We start from the raw sequence: 17,949 nt of genomic DNA on the forward strand, positions 1-17,949 counted from the left end.
GTTTGTACTTCTTTTTTCTTTTAATATATTCCTTTGCCGTTTCCTATAAAAAAAAAAAAAAAAAAAGTAATGCCTTGTTAAGGACATTTTTTATCTCCTAACCCTATTTTCCACCAAAAAAACCAAATGGGTTTTGACCATTCTCCTCTCCTAATTGGAGGAAATATTTAGGGCTTTTCGAGACAGTCAAACAAAGGCAAGGATGGCAAACTACACCAAGCAAACTCATGAGGGTGCTTTTAGTAAGTGCTAACCTTCTTCCATTGGACATAAAATTTCTTTTCTAAGAAATAAGTCTCCTCTCAAACCATTCCATCAATGAATCCCACATTGTTATCAACTTGAGAGAAGCATCCAATAGTAGCCTCAAATAAGTGGAAAAGCTTTACAATGATGCAGCCAAATGTGGTTGTAAGGCCTCCAAATTCTCCACATCCTGCACTATAACAATCATACTTTTTAACATAATACAAGTATAAGTTCTTGCCAAAAAAATTTATGGGGCACATAGTAATGGGTGGGATGCTAACACTATAGTCAGGTGATCACATGGTTATCATTGGAAAGCTATTGCACAGATTTTTCCAGATACACTCGATTGGTGGTAGGAGATGGGACTAGAATTCGTTTCTGAGAAGGCTTGTGGTGTGGGGATCAACTTTTGTGTTCTAAATTCCTAGGTCTTTTTAGAATTGTCATAGTTAAAAACCTCACTATTTCATTAGTTCTTGGGTCCACTAATCCTTTCTCTTGGAATATAAACTTCCATCAAAATGTTTTAGATTTTGGGATAGAAGATCTTGAAAGACTCATATCCTCTCTTTCACATTTGCACTTATCTTCTTCTGGTCTTTATTTGAGAGCTTGGTCCTTATCTTTTTCAGGTTTATTTACAGTAATGTTCTTTTCAGTCTTGTCTAACCATATTGATCCAAATCCATCATTCCCTATTGATTTTGCTTGAAAATCACAAGCCTCATTTAAGGTCAAATCCTTTGCTTGGTTAGTGACACTCAAGAAGGTAAACACTAATGACATACTACAACTGAGAAGATCCTACAAAGCCTTCAGTTCTGATGTTTGTTTGTTTGTTGTGTATGGAGAGTGCAACGATGGATCATATCTTCTTATATCGTCCATTGAGTTTGGGGCTATGGCATAGGCTATTCAACATGACTCATATGGATTGGGTCCCTCTTAAGAGTATATGTGACTTGATGATTATCTCATATAAAGGATTGAGAAGTACTAGTAAAGGCAAGGTGTTGTGGCAGTTCACTTGTCTTGCTTTGATGTGGGTTGTGTGGCGAAAAAGAAATGCTGGGATTTTTTTAGAATAAGACGAGAACTTCAAAGGGTCTTTGGAACATAATTCATTTCTTATCCTCCTTTTGGGCCTCTTGCACCACGACTTTTTAAGGGTGTTCCCCTTAATTTGATCCAACTTGATTGGATGTTGGTATGTAGTTCCAAGTGTGTGGGCTAGCAAGGATAGATTATTTTTATATATTCCCACATGGTTTGTGGAACCTCATAGTTGTATAGATGTACTTGAACTTTGGAAGTTCCTACTTTATTTTTGTATAGTGTTTTGGAGGATCTCTCATACTTCTATTGTACTTATTTTTACTTACCTTGATATATTATATTGTTTTTTTTCTCACAAAAAATAATAATAATAATAATAATAAATAAATAAATAAATAGAACTGGAACTACTTCAAAGCAAGGGAATGCATTTGACATAAAGCAATTTGTTCGAAGATGCAACACTAAAAAATGAAAGCACTATCATCAAACCAAAAAAAAAAAAAAAAATGGAATATTCTCATTACCTAACCTCTGTTCCACCCACTTAGAAACCTTTGTTATAGTCACCACCCGTAGTGTTGGAAGTGGAACAACTTAACACCTGCATAACTAAGACAAAAATATAAGGGGGCCTTCTAAACTCCTTAGAGGTTGAGGATTTCCTACATTCTTGGATCGTGGAACCCATTTGAATGTGATGCTCATGCTAGACTCAAGCCTCTTAGCTCTCTTGTAATGATGATCAAACTCCAAGAACCTAAGGTGTTCTTTGAAGCATACTTAATGATTGTTAATTAGTTCCCTTCCACTATCGTCTTCACTTCCCCCATGGAATTAGCTTTTTTAAGGTCTTAAAGGAGAACAAGAACTTCTATCTCAATAGGATCACTCGAATACCTAGGCTTAGAGAAAGTGAACTTTGTTTCTCTCAAATGGTCCTTTAGAGTTCCTTTAATTCTCATTTGGCTTGGATTTCTTGTAAAGCAGTTGTTGAATTTAAATTAGTGCCACACTTTGGCCTATGCACTCCATTCTTTCAAATCCCTCATAGTATTCCTAAAAGGGTTCCTGTGAGTTCTTTTATCACCAAAACCAAAAGAGAAGCAAGGAATGTAATTTTATCCAAATATATATTCATAGTCACAGCTTTATTTGATGATTATAGAGTTTCCCATCCAAATAGAGCAAATCAAAGCCAAATAAATTCAGGCCACAATGGGCTCTTTATCATTCTTCATTTTGAATATCTCTTTGTTGTTTTTGGTTTACAGGGATTTGTGTCCTTTTGAATTCTAGCTTTCTTTGTTTACTACCTAGTATAATGGATTCCTCCTCTTTTTTCATGTGGCCCCTTTTAACATTAGTAACATTTTCTTCATTAATTATAAAATGATTTAAAATTTGCCTTTAATACTGATAATGTAGTTGAAGGCCTATCCAAAAAAAAAAAAAAAAATTGATAATATAGTCAAAGATGTCATATGTTTCAAAAATATTTTGGATGTGGGCAGAATATCTTAAGAAAGTTCATCTGTTTAAGAAAACCATTCAGATGGCGAGATAATGAAATACTGATACCCGATGCTGTGTCAATAAATGTTTTTGGGCTTTGCCTTTTAATATCATGAATCAAAATGTAGAACTCATTCTAATAGCACATGAAGAGTTGCTGATTCGTAGATTTGTGCCGTTTGCAGTCATGCTCTTCCACCCTAACAAAACATATGTTACATTCTGCATGTTTTAATTACTTAATTGACAGTGTCCATTGTAGCATTGGATTGAGTTGATGATCTTTATATTTTTTATGGTTTATTAATTGTTGAAATAATGCCAAAGTTAGGACTTTAATTTAGGAATAAAAAAGGAGAGATCATTTAGGATATTTCCTTATGATTTAGTTTCCTAATTTTAGGAGAGAATTAAGCTAGATTGATTTTTTCTTATTCAGTCATTTGTGTATATATATGTGTATGGTGTGTACCGATGAAGATCAATAAAGGAGTTCAGAAATTTCTTCATGGTATCAGAGCCAGTTTTCTGAAACCCTAATCCCTTCTGGTCATCTCTTATTCAGGCCATCACTCATTCCGGCCAAATCTCTCTGGCCATATCTCAATCCGATCATCTCTCTCTCTCTCTCTCTCTCTCATTCCGGTCATCAGTCCCTGTTCTCAGAGCCAAGGGAGAAAACGCTTTCCGGTCAGTCGAATCGTCGTCAGAAAACACTCACCGCCGGCAACTTTTCCGGCGAACTTTTCCGGCGACGGTTTTTTTCTACACCGCAAGGAGCACCTGGAGGAGATCTCCAATTTGTCCCAAAGCACCGGAACCAGAAACCCATCCACGCGTCGCCCACGCGCGTTTTTCCGGCCGGCGACTGCATCTCACGCGCCGGCGCGTGAGGGCGCGTGAGCCACTTTCCGGCGACGCGCTTCCTCCTCCAGGCTCGCCTGACGCCGACCAGCCACCCTTCCTACCTGTTTGTGCAATCCGAGCCCTGCACGTGCCTCTTTTGGGGTTCTTTTGCTTCCGCGGGCCCTCTGATCAGATTTTCCGGCGTCCTCCGGCTATTTTTTCTCAACTCCAATCCCTGCACGTGCCTTGGGAAGTGTTCTTCTACCTTTCCGGTCCATGACAAAATACGGAATGGCATCATCACAAGTATCCAGCGTCACGTCACCAGAATCAGGGGGCAGATCTGAAATTCCAAACCTTGGTGGAAATGATTCCTCTCCTATTCTCATCACAGGACACAAATTAAATGGCCATAACTATTTACAGTGGTCACAATCTGTGTTGCTGTTCATTTGCGGTAAAGGAAAGGATGAGTACCTCACTGGAGAAGCAGTCATGCCAGAAACTACAGAACCGGGTTTCAGGAAGTGGAAGATTGAAAACAGCATGATCATGTCATGGCTTATCAATTCCATGAACAATGACATAGGCGAAAATTTCTTGCTGTTTGGGACTGCAAAGGACATATGGGATGCAGCCAAAGAAACTTACTCAAGTTCTGAAAATACTTCAGAACTGTTTCAGGTTGAATCAGCTCTACATGACTTCCGTCAAGGAGAGCAGTCAGTTACTCAGTATTACAACACACTCACAAGGTATTGGCAGCAACTTGACTTATTTGAGACTCACTCATGGAAATGTTCGGATGATGCAGCAACATACAGGCAAATTGTGGAACAAAAGAGACTGTTCAAGTTCTTCCTAGGACTAAACAGGGAATTGGATGATGTTAGAGGCCGAATCATGGGCATTAAACCCCTGCCAAGTCTCAGGGAGGCTTTTTCAGAGGTTAGGCGTGAAGAAAGTAGAAAGAAAGTGATGATGGGATCAAAAGAGCAACCTGCCCCAACATTGGATGCCTTTGCCCTTGCTGCTCGGTCATTTAATAGTAGTGGTGGAGATCGTCAGAAACGGGATAGGCCTTGGTGTGATTATTGTAAGAAACCAGGCCATTATAAGGAGACTTGCTGGAAGCTTCATGGCAAACCTGCTGATTGGAAACCAAAGCCAAGGTTTGACAGAGATGGCAGAGCACACGTGGCTGCCAACTCTGAGAGCACATCTGTTCCCGAGCCGAGTCCATTCAACAAAGAGCAGATGGAGATGCTACAGAAATTATTAAGCCAAGTTGGCAGTGGCAGTACTACCGGTGTAGCCTTCACTGCTAATCGAGGAGGAATGAGGCCGTGGATAGTAGACACAGGTGCTTCTGATCACATGACAGGAGATGCTGCCATTCTTCAAAATTACAAGCCAAGTAATGGTCATTCATCCGTCCATATTGCTGATGGTTCAAAGTCAAAAATTGCCGGGACAGGTTCTATAAAACTTACTAAAGACTTATATCTTGACTCTGTCCTCCATGTTCCAAACTTGGATTGTAATCTTTTGTCCATTAGCAAATTGGCTCATGATCTCCAATGTGTTACTAAATTCTATCCAAACTTGTGTGTTTTTCAGGACTTGAAATCGGGGAAGATGATTGGCAGTGCTGAACTGTGTTCCGGGCTCTACCTCCTTTCATGTGGCCAATTCTCAAACCAAGTCTCTCAAGCAAGTTGCGTACAGTCTCAGAGTATGTCAGAGTCTTTCAATTCTGTGTCAAATTCTAAGGTCAATAAAGATAGTGAGATTATAATGTTACACTATCGCCTTGGTCATCCTAGCTTTGTTTACCTTGCAAAATTGTTTCCCAGATTATTTATCAATAAAAATCCAACATCTTATCACTGTGAAATTTGTCAGTTTGCAAAGCATACTCGAACAGTATATCCTCAAATCCCATACAAACCTTCGACTGTTTTCTCTCTAGTACATAGTGATGTGTGGGGTCCCTCCCGGATAAAAAATATTTCTGGCACTCGATGGTTTGTGACATTCGTTGATGATCATACTCGGGTAACATGGGTTTTCCTTATGAAAGAAAAGTCAGAGGTCGGGCACATTTTTCAAACCTTCAATCTTATGGTTCAAAATCAATTCAATTCCAAAATACAAGTCCTCAAGTCAGATAATGCAAAGGAATACTTTACTAGTAGTCTCAGTACTTATTTTCAAAATCATGGCATTATCCACATAAGTTCTTGCGTTGACACCCCACAACAAAATGGGGTGGCCGAACGCAAGAATAGACATCTCTTGGAGGTTGCTCGGTGCCTTATGTTTTCCTCTAATGTTTCAAACTATTTCTGGGGGGAAGCTATTCTCACAGCTACCTATTTGATTAACCGTATGCCATCCAGAGTGCTTACCTTTCAATCCCCACGTCAACTTTTCTTAAAACAGTTTCCTCACACCCATGCCGCCTCTTCTGATTTACCACTCAAAGTATTTGGTTGTACGGCATTCGTTCATGTGTATCCTCAAAATCGTAGCAAATTTGCTCCTCGAGCAAATAAGTGCATTTTTCTAGGGTATTCTCCAACCCAAAAAGGGTACAAATGCTATTCTCCAACCAACAAAAGATTTTACACCACCATGGACGTCTCTTTCTTTGAACATGTCTTCTTCTATCCCAAATCTCATGTTCAGGGGGAGAGCATGAATGAACATCAAGTTTGGGAGTCTTTTCTTGAGGGTGTACCTTCTTTTCACTCAGAGTCACCAAATCCTTCCCAATTCGCGCCCACTGAGTTGTCTACACCCATGCCGCCATCAGTTCAGCCAGCCCAGCACACAAATGTTCCTTCTCCCGTGACCATCCAGTCTCCCATGCCTATTCAACCTATAGCCCCACAACTTGCTAATGAGAACTTACAAGTTTACATCAGGAGGAGGAAAAGACAGGAATTAGAGCACGGATCACAGTCAACATGTGGCCAATATATTGACTCCAATTCAAGTCTTCCTGAAGAGAACATAGGTGAGGATAGGGCTGGAGAGGTGTTAATTCCCAGCATTGATGATTCTACTTTGCCAATTGCATTGAGGAAGGGTGTTAGGAGATGTACAGATCATCCAATTGGGAACTATGTTACGTATGAAGGGTTATCACCATCTTACAGAGCATTTGCTACTTCTCTTGATGATACTCAGGTTCCCAACACAATACAAGAGGCATTAAAAATTTCAGAATGGAAGAAGGCAGTACAAGATGAGATTGATGCACTTGAGAAGAATGGGACGTGGACTATCACAGATTTGCCGGTTGGGAAGAGGCCTGTGGGGTGCAAGTGGATTTTCACCATAAAATACAAAGCAGATGGATCAGTCGAAAGATTCAAGGCTCGTTTGGTAGCTAGAGGGTTTACACAATCCTATGGGATAGACTATCAGGAGACTTTTGCTCCTGTTGCAAAACTGAACACTATCAGGATCCTTCTCTCATTGGCTGTCAATCAAGATTGGTGCTTGCAACAACTGGACATAAAAAATGCGTTTCTAAATGGGGACCTAGAAGAGGAAGTCTACATGGAAATACCACCTGGTTTCGAAGAAAGTATGGCAAAGAATCAGGTTTGCAAACTCCAAAAATCATTGTACGGCCTTAAACAATCTCCTCGAGCCTGGTTTGATAGATTCACAAAAGCAGTCCTGAAGCTGGGCTACAAACAAGGTCAGGCTGATCATACTCTATTTGTCAAGAAGTCTCATGCCGGGAAATTGGCCATATTGATAGTCTATGTCGATGATATTATTCTATCTGGAAATGATATGGGGGAGTTACAGAATTTGAAGAAGTATTTGTCAGAAGAGTTTGAAGTTAAAGACCTTGGAAATTTGAAATATTTCCTTGGTATGGAAGTGGCTAGATCAAGGAAGGGAATCGTAGTCTCTCAAAGAAAATACATACTCGATCTTCTTAAGGAGACCGGTATGCTTGGATGCAAACCAATTGATACTCCTATGGATAGTCAGAAGAAACTTGGTATCGAGAAAGAAAGTACACCGGTAGACAGGGGGAGATATCAGCGGCTTGTCGGGCGCTTGATTTATCTCTCACACACTCGGCCAGATATTGGCTTTGCAGTGAGTGCTGTAAGTCAATTCATGCACAGCCCCACTGAGGAACACATGGAAGCAGTCTACAGGATTCTTAGATATTTAAAAATGACACCAGGGAAAGGCCTATTCTTCAGAAAGACAGAGAACCGTGACACTGAAGTATACTCAGATGCGGATTGGGCAGGAAACATCATTGACAGGCGGTCCACTTCCGGATATTGTTCTTTTGTCTGGGGAAATCTTGTTACCTGGAGGAGTAAGAAGCAATCAGTTGTAGCCAGAAGTAGTGCAGAAGCTGAGTACAGAGCTCTTGCACAGGGAATCTGTGAAGGGATTTGGATAAAAAGGGTTCTTAGTGAACTGGGACAAACGAGTTCATCTCCAATTCTGATGATGTGTGATAATCAGGCAGCTATAAGCATAGCAAAGAACCCCGTGCATCATGACAGGACCAAGCATGTTGAGATTGACAGACACTTTATCACAGAGAAAGTGACTAGTGAGACGGTCAAATTAAACTATGTTCCTACCAAGCACCAAACCGCAGACATCCTCACCAAAGCTTTACCTAGGCCTAACTTCGAAGACTTAACTTGCAAGCTGGGATTATATGATATATATTCTCCAGCTTGAGGGGGAGTGTTGAAATAATGCCAAAGTTAGGACTTTAATTTAGGAATAAAAAAGGAGAGATCATTTAGGATATTTCCTTATGATTTAGTTTCCTAATTTTAGGAGAGAATTAAGCTAGATTGATTTTTTCTTATTCAGTCATTTGTGTATATATATGTGTATGGTGTGTACCGATGAAGATCAATAAAGGAGTTCAGAAATTTCTTCATTAATGATGAAGGTGGATCCATTTTTCAATCTCATTTTGGTTTGTTTATCATACAATCCTTGTTTTCTTCCTCCCTCTCTTTTCTACTCTTTCTTCTACACTTGTTTCTTGTCTTCATGATTACTTTAGGTTAAGTGAAAATAAAAGTTTTATTTGCACAAAATGTTATATGCAGGTGCTCTAGATAAAGGGGGTGTTGGGGCACTGGAACTTGTTGCCATGGACATGAAAGCAAGGTTACGAGGTTTTGGAAATTTTCTTGTTTAACAATTTTTATAGTATATAATATGTGACTACTTCATGTTGTCTCATCTATCAGGGGTATGTATGTCTGTCGTACACTTAGCTATAAAGGGGCAGAGTTTGAAACTGTTGAAGCACCATTGGAAGGCCAGATGACGGTATGGAGCAGTCTTTTGCTTTGCTATTTAAGACACAAAGTTAGCTATTAAGTTCAGTACCCCCACTTCCAGGAATTATTTTGCTGTTATTAGTTTCATGAAAGGAATTATTTTGATGGCTTTGTTGTATATTTTTCTCTTTCCCCCTCTTTGGTACATATGGATGATTACTGGGATCTAATCCTTAACAGTTTCCCTAATTGGATTGGATTTGGATCAACCGCAATCTTATGTATAACCCAATCCATTTATGGTGATATTGACGTTTCTTTTCTGTTTAGACTACACTGCATACATAGAACTAAAATCAGTATAATTACTGCTAAAGGTTTGTGACTAATAGTATACTACTTACAATGTAGGAGGATTGTGGAGGTTCCATCTGCTAGAGGGCTACCTCAAGCTCAACTTTGATGGTTGTTTGCTAGGCTATCCTGAAAAACTAGGGACTCATGGTTTATTTAGAGATCATAAAAGACACAAGTTAGTGCCTTGTTCAAACCTGCAGGGGTGGGATTAACCATTGAGGTTGTGACCCCAGCTTGGTTGGAAGATGTACATATTGCCAACTCATTAGGCTTTTGCAACTTTATGTAGAAGGAGACTCCATGTTGGTGATAGCATGGTCATGTCATGGGAAGTGTGAGCCTTGGAAATCATATTCATGCTTGTGTAAATTTATGATTGGTTAGATGTTTAGGACATTCCCATATTGCAGATCTGTTGGCTAAGCAAGGAACTTACCAATTTGCAGCCTTTTGTTTTGATGGGCTAACTACTCCTGTTCATGTTTTGATTTGAGGTGGTCCTTTCTAAGGGTAACTCATGCTTTTCTATTGTATTCATTTCTTATGAGACAAATTGTTTGTTGATCCATAAGAATGTTAGTAGTAAACTTCTACCACAAGCTAGTTTTGGTGATCAAGGATCAAAATTTCCCAAAATTTCAAAATTTAGAAGGCTGAAATGAAAAATGCAGAAGAAATGTTTGTCCAAGCAAATTTCGCCATTATTTTCCCAATTTTTCAGGATTTCGCTTATTTTATGGGACTTTTCCAAATTTTCACCAAAATTTGGCAATTTTTTTTATGGTCAAAGCTCCAAAAATTATGTATTGGGAGGCTAGGATTTGAACCTAGTTCTCCTATATGAGAATGAAGGTTCTTTGCTAAGTGGGCAAGTTTGCCCTTAATAAGTTTATAGGTAAAATATATTTGGATGTATAGTTAAACTTTTTTTTTTTTTTTTATTAAAATAAAACTTTTATCAATAAATTTAGTTATTTTATTTTCAAATTCAATTTAACTAAGAGTTAAAAATATAAAAACCATCATATCTTAATTAGTTTTTCTTTATGCCTTTTGTATAATATTAAATATAAGAGAAATATAAACTCGTAAATTAAATTATAAATATTTTTCAACAAAAAATGAATTATATACATACAAACATGTAGGAAAAGTGAGTTGATCCCTGTTGGAGATGTTTCAAACTTGGAGGAGCTTGCTATGATTTTAGGTTGTAAGGTAGGTGTTCTTCCTACCACCTATTTAGCCCTATCATTGGGAGCCCCTCACAAGTCCTATAGGGTTTAGGAAGGAGTGGAAAAATGCTTTTAGAAAAGGCTTACTTTGTGGAAGAGACAATATTTTTCAAAGGGGGAAGACAAACTTTGATAAAGAGCACTTTGTCCAGATTACCAATTTATTTCATGTCTCTCCTCTTTGCTATCTTTAGTAGCCATGAGAGTGGAAAAGTTTCAGAGATATTTTTTATGGGGAAAAAGGTGAGAAAGGGGGGGGGGGGGGGGGTTTGACTCACAAGCCGCATTTGGTGAACTGGTATGTTTGTTGCATCGAAATATAAAAAAGGGGATTTGGGCATTAAAAACTTATCCATTCTTAATAAGGCTTTGTTGGGAAAATGGTCTTGGAGTTTTGTGAGTGAAAGGAAGCCCCTTGGGAAATGGTTAATTATAGGAAAGTATAGGCAAGAAGATGCTTGGGTGGTTGGCATTTGGGATGGTAGCTAGGGCCCTAGGCTTGTTAGATAGTTTCATGATTGGGAGCTTGAGGAGATGGATGTATTTTTTAGGAGATTGTATGATCACTCTATTAGGGTGGGCTTTGAGGATACTGAGGTGTGGTTGAAGTCAAAGAATAGTACTTTCTCTATTAAGCCTTTCTACTCCTCTTTGGCTAATAGCAGAGTGGAGCATTTCTCTCATGATGTAGTTTGGAATTCTTAGGTCCTAGTGAGAGTTGACTTTTTTGCTCAGGAACCTACATGGGCTAGGATTTTGACTCTAGATTAGCTCAAAAGGAGGGTTGGAGGATCCTTAATAGATGTTACATGTGTAAAGAAGATGAAAAAACGAGTGATCATACTCTCCTTAATTGCATGAAAGCACACAATTTGTGGTAGTTGGTTTTTGCTTTGTTCGGTGTACAATGGGTGATGCACTCTTTAGTTAGGGGATTTCTCTTAAGTTAGGGTGGTTCTTTTATTTGGGAAAAAAAAAAAAGCCTAGAAGGTTGCTCTGTTATGTGTGTTCTGGACCATATGGAGGGAGAGAAATAGGAGAACTTTCAATAATTATGAAAGCCTAGATCAAACAATTAAAAATTCTTTCTTGAACATTTTTTAGGATTGAGTTAAATTGTATATCAAGGATGGTTCTTTGTCAATATTAAGATTTGTGGATTGCTTAAACTCTTTGTAGGGTGTAATTGCTGGTTTTTGTGTCTTCGCGCTTCCTTTTGAATCGTATGGTTCCTTTGTATACATCGTGCATACCCTCTTTTATTAATACATTTTCTTTATCTATCTATCTATCTATCTATCTATCTATCTATCTATATATATATATATATATTCTTTTATATTCTTAAATACATTCAAACAAAGTATTTTAAATGTATTTTCAAGTTCTATAAAATTATCGTCGATTGTCACAAATTATATCATACATACATTGTTTTACTCAATAAAACAACTTCAGTATGTGTATTATTTTTGTTTTTTCATTTCTTGGAGTTTTTCCCTTCATTTCTATGAGTTGTAATCAATTTTTGTCACATCAATATATTTTTTTTCCAAATTTCCGTCTAATATTTCCAATATTTTCTGATATGTCCACAAAATTCAACCACTGATATTTCCCGCAATTTCCAATATTTTAATCCTTGGTGGTGGTGCGGCATGGGATTGAAACTAAATGAATTTGTTTCTTCTCTAGCTTAGGTTTTCTCTTAGGCACATTAGGAGAGTGTTACCATACAAAAGTCAACATTTCGTTGCCTCATATGGAGCTTACTTTTGCTGTGACGATTCTTGCTATATTTCTTTCTTTCTTTCTTTTTTTTTTTCGTTCACTTTTTTTTGTTTAATTTTGGGTATACATAGACCTTGTCAGAAAGGCACTGTTAGTGTTCATTTGTACCTTCTTTTTTTTTTTTTTTTGACAAATGCAGAGTTGTGAAAGTAAAAAAAAAAGAAAAAAAAAAGGGTAATATGATTGCTTGAAATACAAGAGTGCTGTCTGTGTGTACAACTTGCCTGTAGCAGCTGGAAAACTTATAAAGACAAGAAATTGTGTGTCATGAAATTGCCTTAATTGGTGTGGAACTCCCCAAGTTCCATATTTCTGTGAAGTTTTGAGGAGCTGCCTATAAGAATATTGAAACTATAGATTTCTTTAGAATTTTTCTACCAAAAGAGAGTTCTCATTGGACACTAATCTATGCTTTTCTTTCCATTGAATGTATCAAGGTTGAAGTTGAACTACTTAAAAATAGTAATGATTGATTTAATCATTGAACATATGGAGGGTTGCCTAACGTTGTTGAAGTTTGGAATTGTGAGTTCGCTCTAGGACCATCAATATGAATTGCATCTTTTGAATCCTGTTGCTCAGTCATTAGGGAGAAAGTTGTGTCAGTCATGTACATCATTTTTCTAAGTTAATGTCTACTGGATTAAATGTATATTTATTCTGTTGTCAAGGATATTTTTAATCCTACATTTGGATGTTCTAGCCTCAAGGCATAATTGACTTCCTGCCCTAACATATTTTCTGTTCCCTGTCCTTTGTAACTTTTTGAGGGATGTATGTTTATTTCAGAATCACATGGAACAGCTATTTCGAAATCGTCAAGAGGGTATACTTGAGAGCCACACACACACACACACACAGAGATATGTATACACACACACACACGTGCGCACACGCACACTTTTTTATTAATACTTTCTATTTCAACTTCTCTGCAGACTGCAATATGTTTGCAAATTTCTCATTTTCAATGGTATTCTACTCAGGAAATGTATAAAAGAGCAGCAGAGTTTTGGGCAGAGTTGCGGGTGGAGTTGCTATCAGCTAGTGCCTTTCTTACTGATGAGAAGCCTAATTCTAGTCAGGTGTGGCGGGTATACTGGGCAAGCCATCAGGTATATTATTTGTGGGATTGGTGGTAAATGCTTGCTCTTGCACCTCTTTTTATTTTGTTTTTTTCTTTTTTCCCAAAACAATTCTGGCATCTCTTATCTATTTTATTTATTTATTTACTATTTGCCTTTTGTTGTCTGTATGTATGATTGTAGCGTTTCTTTAGACACATGTGTATGTCAGCTAAGGTGCCTGCTGCTGTAAGGCTATCTAAGCAAGCTTTGATGGAAAATAAGTGTGTGGTCATTGGCCTCCAGAGTACTGGAGAGGCAAGAACAGAGGAAGCAGTCACCAAATATGTGGGTGCTTGATTTTGTGCTTTGTGGTGTATTCATTTCTACCTAAGCCCATGTGATTTGTATTGTTTAGCATTCTTGTGTCAATTTTCCTTTTTTATTTTTTGTTCTTTATTTCATCTTGTTTTGACTAGGGTCTTGAACTTGATGATTTTATCTCGGGACCTCGTGAGCTGTTGTTAAAATTTGTGGAAGAAAATTATCCTTTGCCTGAAAAGCCTGAATCACTCCCAGGTATATATATGGTACATTTCCTGGACTGTTTGTAATTTCATATCTTTTACCCCTAGAGGAGTCTTCACTTTCTAATCTCATTACAGGAGAGGAAAGTGTAAAGGAGCTTCAAAGAAAGAGGCACTCAGCAACACCTGGTGTTTCCCTTAAAGGGAGAGTTAGAAAAGTCGCCAAATGGAAACCTGCAAGTGATGGTGAAAGTGATGAAGATTTTGAACGTAAGCTTCTTGAAATTAGATAGTGAGGATCTGTTGCATTTATCAGTGCATGTCTATTTCCTTTGATGACATAGCTCTGTTTTTCTATCGATCATTTCCACTTTCATTCATCATACTTCATCTTCTTCAGTGTCTGATATTTTTAATGTCGTTCAGTTCTTTATTTGCCCTCCATTATTCTGTCTTCACAATTACATTTGGAGTCTTCTTAGGCGTCACTGAGCGTACTTTCACTTATTCAAAATGTCCTTGTTTGTTTGTGTATTCTTCCTTTTGGAGCACTGCTGCTGTCAATCAGCATGCTTCTTTTATGAGCTGGAATACCTACTTGTGAATGTGCAATTAGTTGTTTTATTTTATTTTAATTACTAAATTTTTGTCTGACCAATGCAGCTGATTCTGAACATGAATCTACTGAATCTGATGATGAATTTCAGATTTGTGAGATTTGCAATACTGAAGAGGTAATGCCTTCCATCGTCTTTAAATGGTTTGGGTACTAGCATTATCTTTACTATCTTCTGTATTCTTAAATGTAGGAACGGAAGAAATTGCTCCAATGTTCCTGTTGCGCCCAACTAGTCCACCCATCATGTTTGGTCCCACCTATGATTGAGTTAGTATCTGAGGAATGGTCATGCCACTTGTGCAAGGAAAAAACTGATGAATATCTTCAAGCAAGACATGCCTATGTAGCCGAACTGTTGAAGAGGTTTGTATTTCAAAATTTCGGTTTCTTTTATCCCTCTTTTTTCTTTATTGTTTGATTAAAAATAATTATTAAAAGCAGTAATACATATTTCCTAAACATGATATTAGGTATGAAGCAGCCATGGAGCGTAAGTCTAAGATTTTGGAGATAATTCGTTCTTTGGATCTTCCAAACAACCCCTTGGATGATATTATTGACCAGGTAGTGACCATGTGTGGCCTGCTCTGTGTGTATGTGCGGACAAAACAAAACATGAGTTTAGTCCTTATTGTTGGTAAAATATTTTGTCCATCCGATTTAAAAATCCCTTTCTTGTCCAGTGTTCATAAATATATGATGTTATTTGAATCTTTTGATTTTGTGTGGTTTACTTCATTTATCTGTGTCATCTCTTCAATGTGCTGTAACCATTGATGATCCTATCAAGGACAGTAACGGGGCTGTTTGGAGTGGGTTAGTAGATGAACATAGTGTAAACAATATATTTCATTTCCCCTCCTGTATTTGTTCTTTTATTAATATAATCTTCTTCGTTTCTGATAAAAAAAAAATATATTTCATTTCCCAAAAAAGGTAGGATGGGATGGAGTTGTTGGGGCAAAAAGTTTGATGTATATTGGAAACTTTACTGGTGATAGGTTCATATGTAATATGCACATCGTCCTCAGCACATGAACAAAGGGCCTTACTGCCTTTATATTTGGGTGTGAAGCCCCCCTTTCCTTCTCTTACTAGTATATGGAATTCTTTACATTGAATGCATGAAAGACACAATGTTGAATTGGGAAGAACGCAACATATAAGCATATAGCAAATAATGTTGTTCTAGTCAAAACTCAAAATGACAAGCCTTACGTACTTGTCTTTGGCTATTTATCTATTTTCCATGTCGGGGTTTTATGGGCTTCTCTACCTCTTTTTATTAAGAATCTTAAGTCCTTTAACTTTGCAAAGTTAGAAAAGTTACTTTTTGAGTATTTTATCAAGTGAATACATCATTTTCCTAGCTGTTTCAGTGCAGGACTATTAAAACCATTGTCCCAAAGCTGATGCAAGTTGGAGGCTAAAGTTTTATCAATCTCCATACTACGTGACATCATACCATTGCTGTTTGTTTAAATTGATTTAGTCTTTTAGGTGTTTTGCCATGTTTATGTCAAATGTATGCCTACTGTCATATTTTTCATAGAAGAAGAGAGAAGGGGGGGGGGGGGGGGGGGGGGGGGGGGTTGGTTGTTGAAATCTTACCTTGGCCTTATCATGCTCAAGCCACTATGCATGAATCATAACTGTGAGTTCTCAATCTTGCAGCAAGAATAATGTGTACTTTCCAAGGTAAGAATTTTTATAATGATTGATTATTGCTGTCCAATAATTTTATTTTATTTTTTGCCTCTCTTTTGGTGAGGTTTATGTCACCTATCATTAGACGAAACTTGTTAGACGTGACTCTTTCTGAGTGGGTATTATGTTTCTTCTAGTACATTTAAGATAATCAATGCAGGCTTTCACATTTACACAAGGTTGCCAATATTTCCCAAAAAATTGATATAAAATTGACATTTGCTTATGAAATTTTCCATTTTAATGTGTGTGAAATTTCACCTTTTAGATCAAAGAATTTTCCAGACATTCAAGAAAGTGCACATCTTTCATGCAGTGCATCGTTTGAATTTCTATTGGATAGGAAATGCTTGGGGAGTCAACCCTCTAATAAATCCTTACAGGAAAAATATCCTCCTAAGCCAAAGGTTTACTGAGTAAAGATTTATCCTCGTCTTTGGATCTTTTCTTATAAGGTTTGGGTTTCAATATCATACTCAATGACTTTACTTTTGTCAGTATGACATTAGATGCAAAATTTCAATCAAGATTTAATTGTCTCTACTTTTTATACTTTTGAGTCACACGTGTGTGTCTGGCTGCTTGTGTGATTCCAGAAGTCCTCACTGCAAGAGATCCTTGCATTGGCTCTTCTATCATAAAGGCATCCCTTCTTCTATGTGATGCGTAGTGTCGGAGTAGAATCGGATGTTTGTTGGAATAGAAGTTTTTGGTTAATTCCTGGCGGGGCTTCTTGTAAGTCTTGTGGAATCTAAAGCATAAGAGAGCATATGTTGTATATGTATGTCTGCGATTCTTTCAGAAAACACAAAAACATGGAGTTTCTTAGTTTTATGTGTTTGTATTTCAAGAACTGATTTTTTGTAAGTTTGTAATTGTGAATGTTCAGCCAGAAATGAATTGTATTTTGTGCTGTTGCCTCATATATTGTTGTTTGTACATGTTGCACACATTTACTTTTCCTTTTGTTTACACCATAATAGTTGGTTACTGAAGATCAATTTCAGATATCAAATGGACAGCTACTGCCGCATCTGATGATATTCTTCTTGCTGACCATACATGTAATATCTGCAGCTTGGAGGTCCAGATAATGTTGCAGAAATGACAGGGAGGCGAGGCATGCTTGTGAGGGCCTCAACTGGAAAAGGTGTTACTTATCAGGCACGAAACACGTGAGTTTGTGCAGGTTTTTTCTTTCTTTTTTTATTTTTATTTTTATTTTTTGTTATTTTTGTTTAATATTCAACTTAATCTTGTGGTAGCTGAATTTCTCTCTTATTTTTCTCTAGAAAGGAGGTGACTATGGAAATGGTCAATATGAATGAGAAGCAACTCTTCATGGATGGTAAAAAGTTTGTTGCTATCATATCCGAAGCTGGATCAGCTGGTGTTTCTTTGCAGGCAGATAGAAGAGCAGTAAATCAGGTATATTTAACGTATGAACCTTTTACATCTTCATGCCATTATTATTTCAGTGTCTTAAATTGGATGCTACAGGCTGTGATGGACTTTGGGGAACTTCCTGCCACCCTGAACCTCAAAGCCCTTTTGGGCCTTGGAAGAAAAAGGGGGGCCTTATTGCTTGTGTAATGCAGATGTCCCTATCAATGGGTTAACCTGCAAAAGTCCTATCTAACAACTTTGTTTTTTGTTTTTGTTGTTTGTTTGATTAAAAAAAAA

The 17,949-nt window shown here is 37.5% G+C and overlaps 1 protein-coding gene across 3 annotated transcripts in view; it reads left to right on the plus strand.

Moving 5' to 3' along the window:
• LOC100267281 (protein FORGETTER 1) overlaps positions 1-17,949 on the plus strand; it is a 71,755-nt gene that overhangs the window by 38,443 nt on the left and 15,363 nt on the right. For all 3 annotated transcript variants that reach the window (XR_009465200.1, XM_003634768.4, XM_019217148.2), the window contains exons 9-19: positions 8,790-8,850; positions 8,934-9,015; positions 13,336-13,464; positions 13,618-13,761; positions 13,893-13,992; positions 14,079-14,210; positions 14,604-14,674; positions 14,750-14,922; positions 15,030-15,123; positions 17,344-17,441; positions 17,559-17,694. Coding sequence is in view for 2 of the 3 variants with exons in the window: in XM_003634768.4 (XP_003634816.1) it covers positions 8,790-8,850; positions 8,934-9,015; positions 13,336-13,464; positions 13,618-13,761; positions 13,893-13,992; positions 14,079-14,210; positions 14,604-14,674; positions 14,750-14,922; positions 15,030-15,123; positions 17,344-17,441; positions 17,559-17,694 (1,220 nt within the window). In the remaining variant the exon portion in view is untranslated. The remainder of the gene's footprint in view (positions 1-8,789; positions 8,851-8,933; positions 9,016-13,335; positions 13,465-13,617; positions 13,762-13,892; positions 13,993-14,078; positions 14,211-14,603; positions 14,675-14,749; positions 14,923-15,029; positions 15,124-17,343; positions 17,442-17,558; positions 17,695-17,949) is intronic.

Source organism: Vitis vinifera, chromosome 19, assembly GCF_030704535.1.
Source record: "Vitis vinifera cultivar Pinot Noir 40024 chromosome 19, ASM3070453v1".
NCBI classification, from domain to species: Eukaryota; Viridiplantae; Streptophyta; class Magnoliopsida; order Vitales; family Vitaceae; genus Vitis; species Vitis vinifera.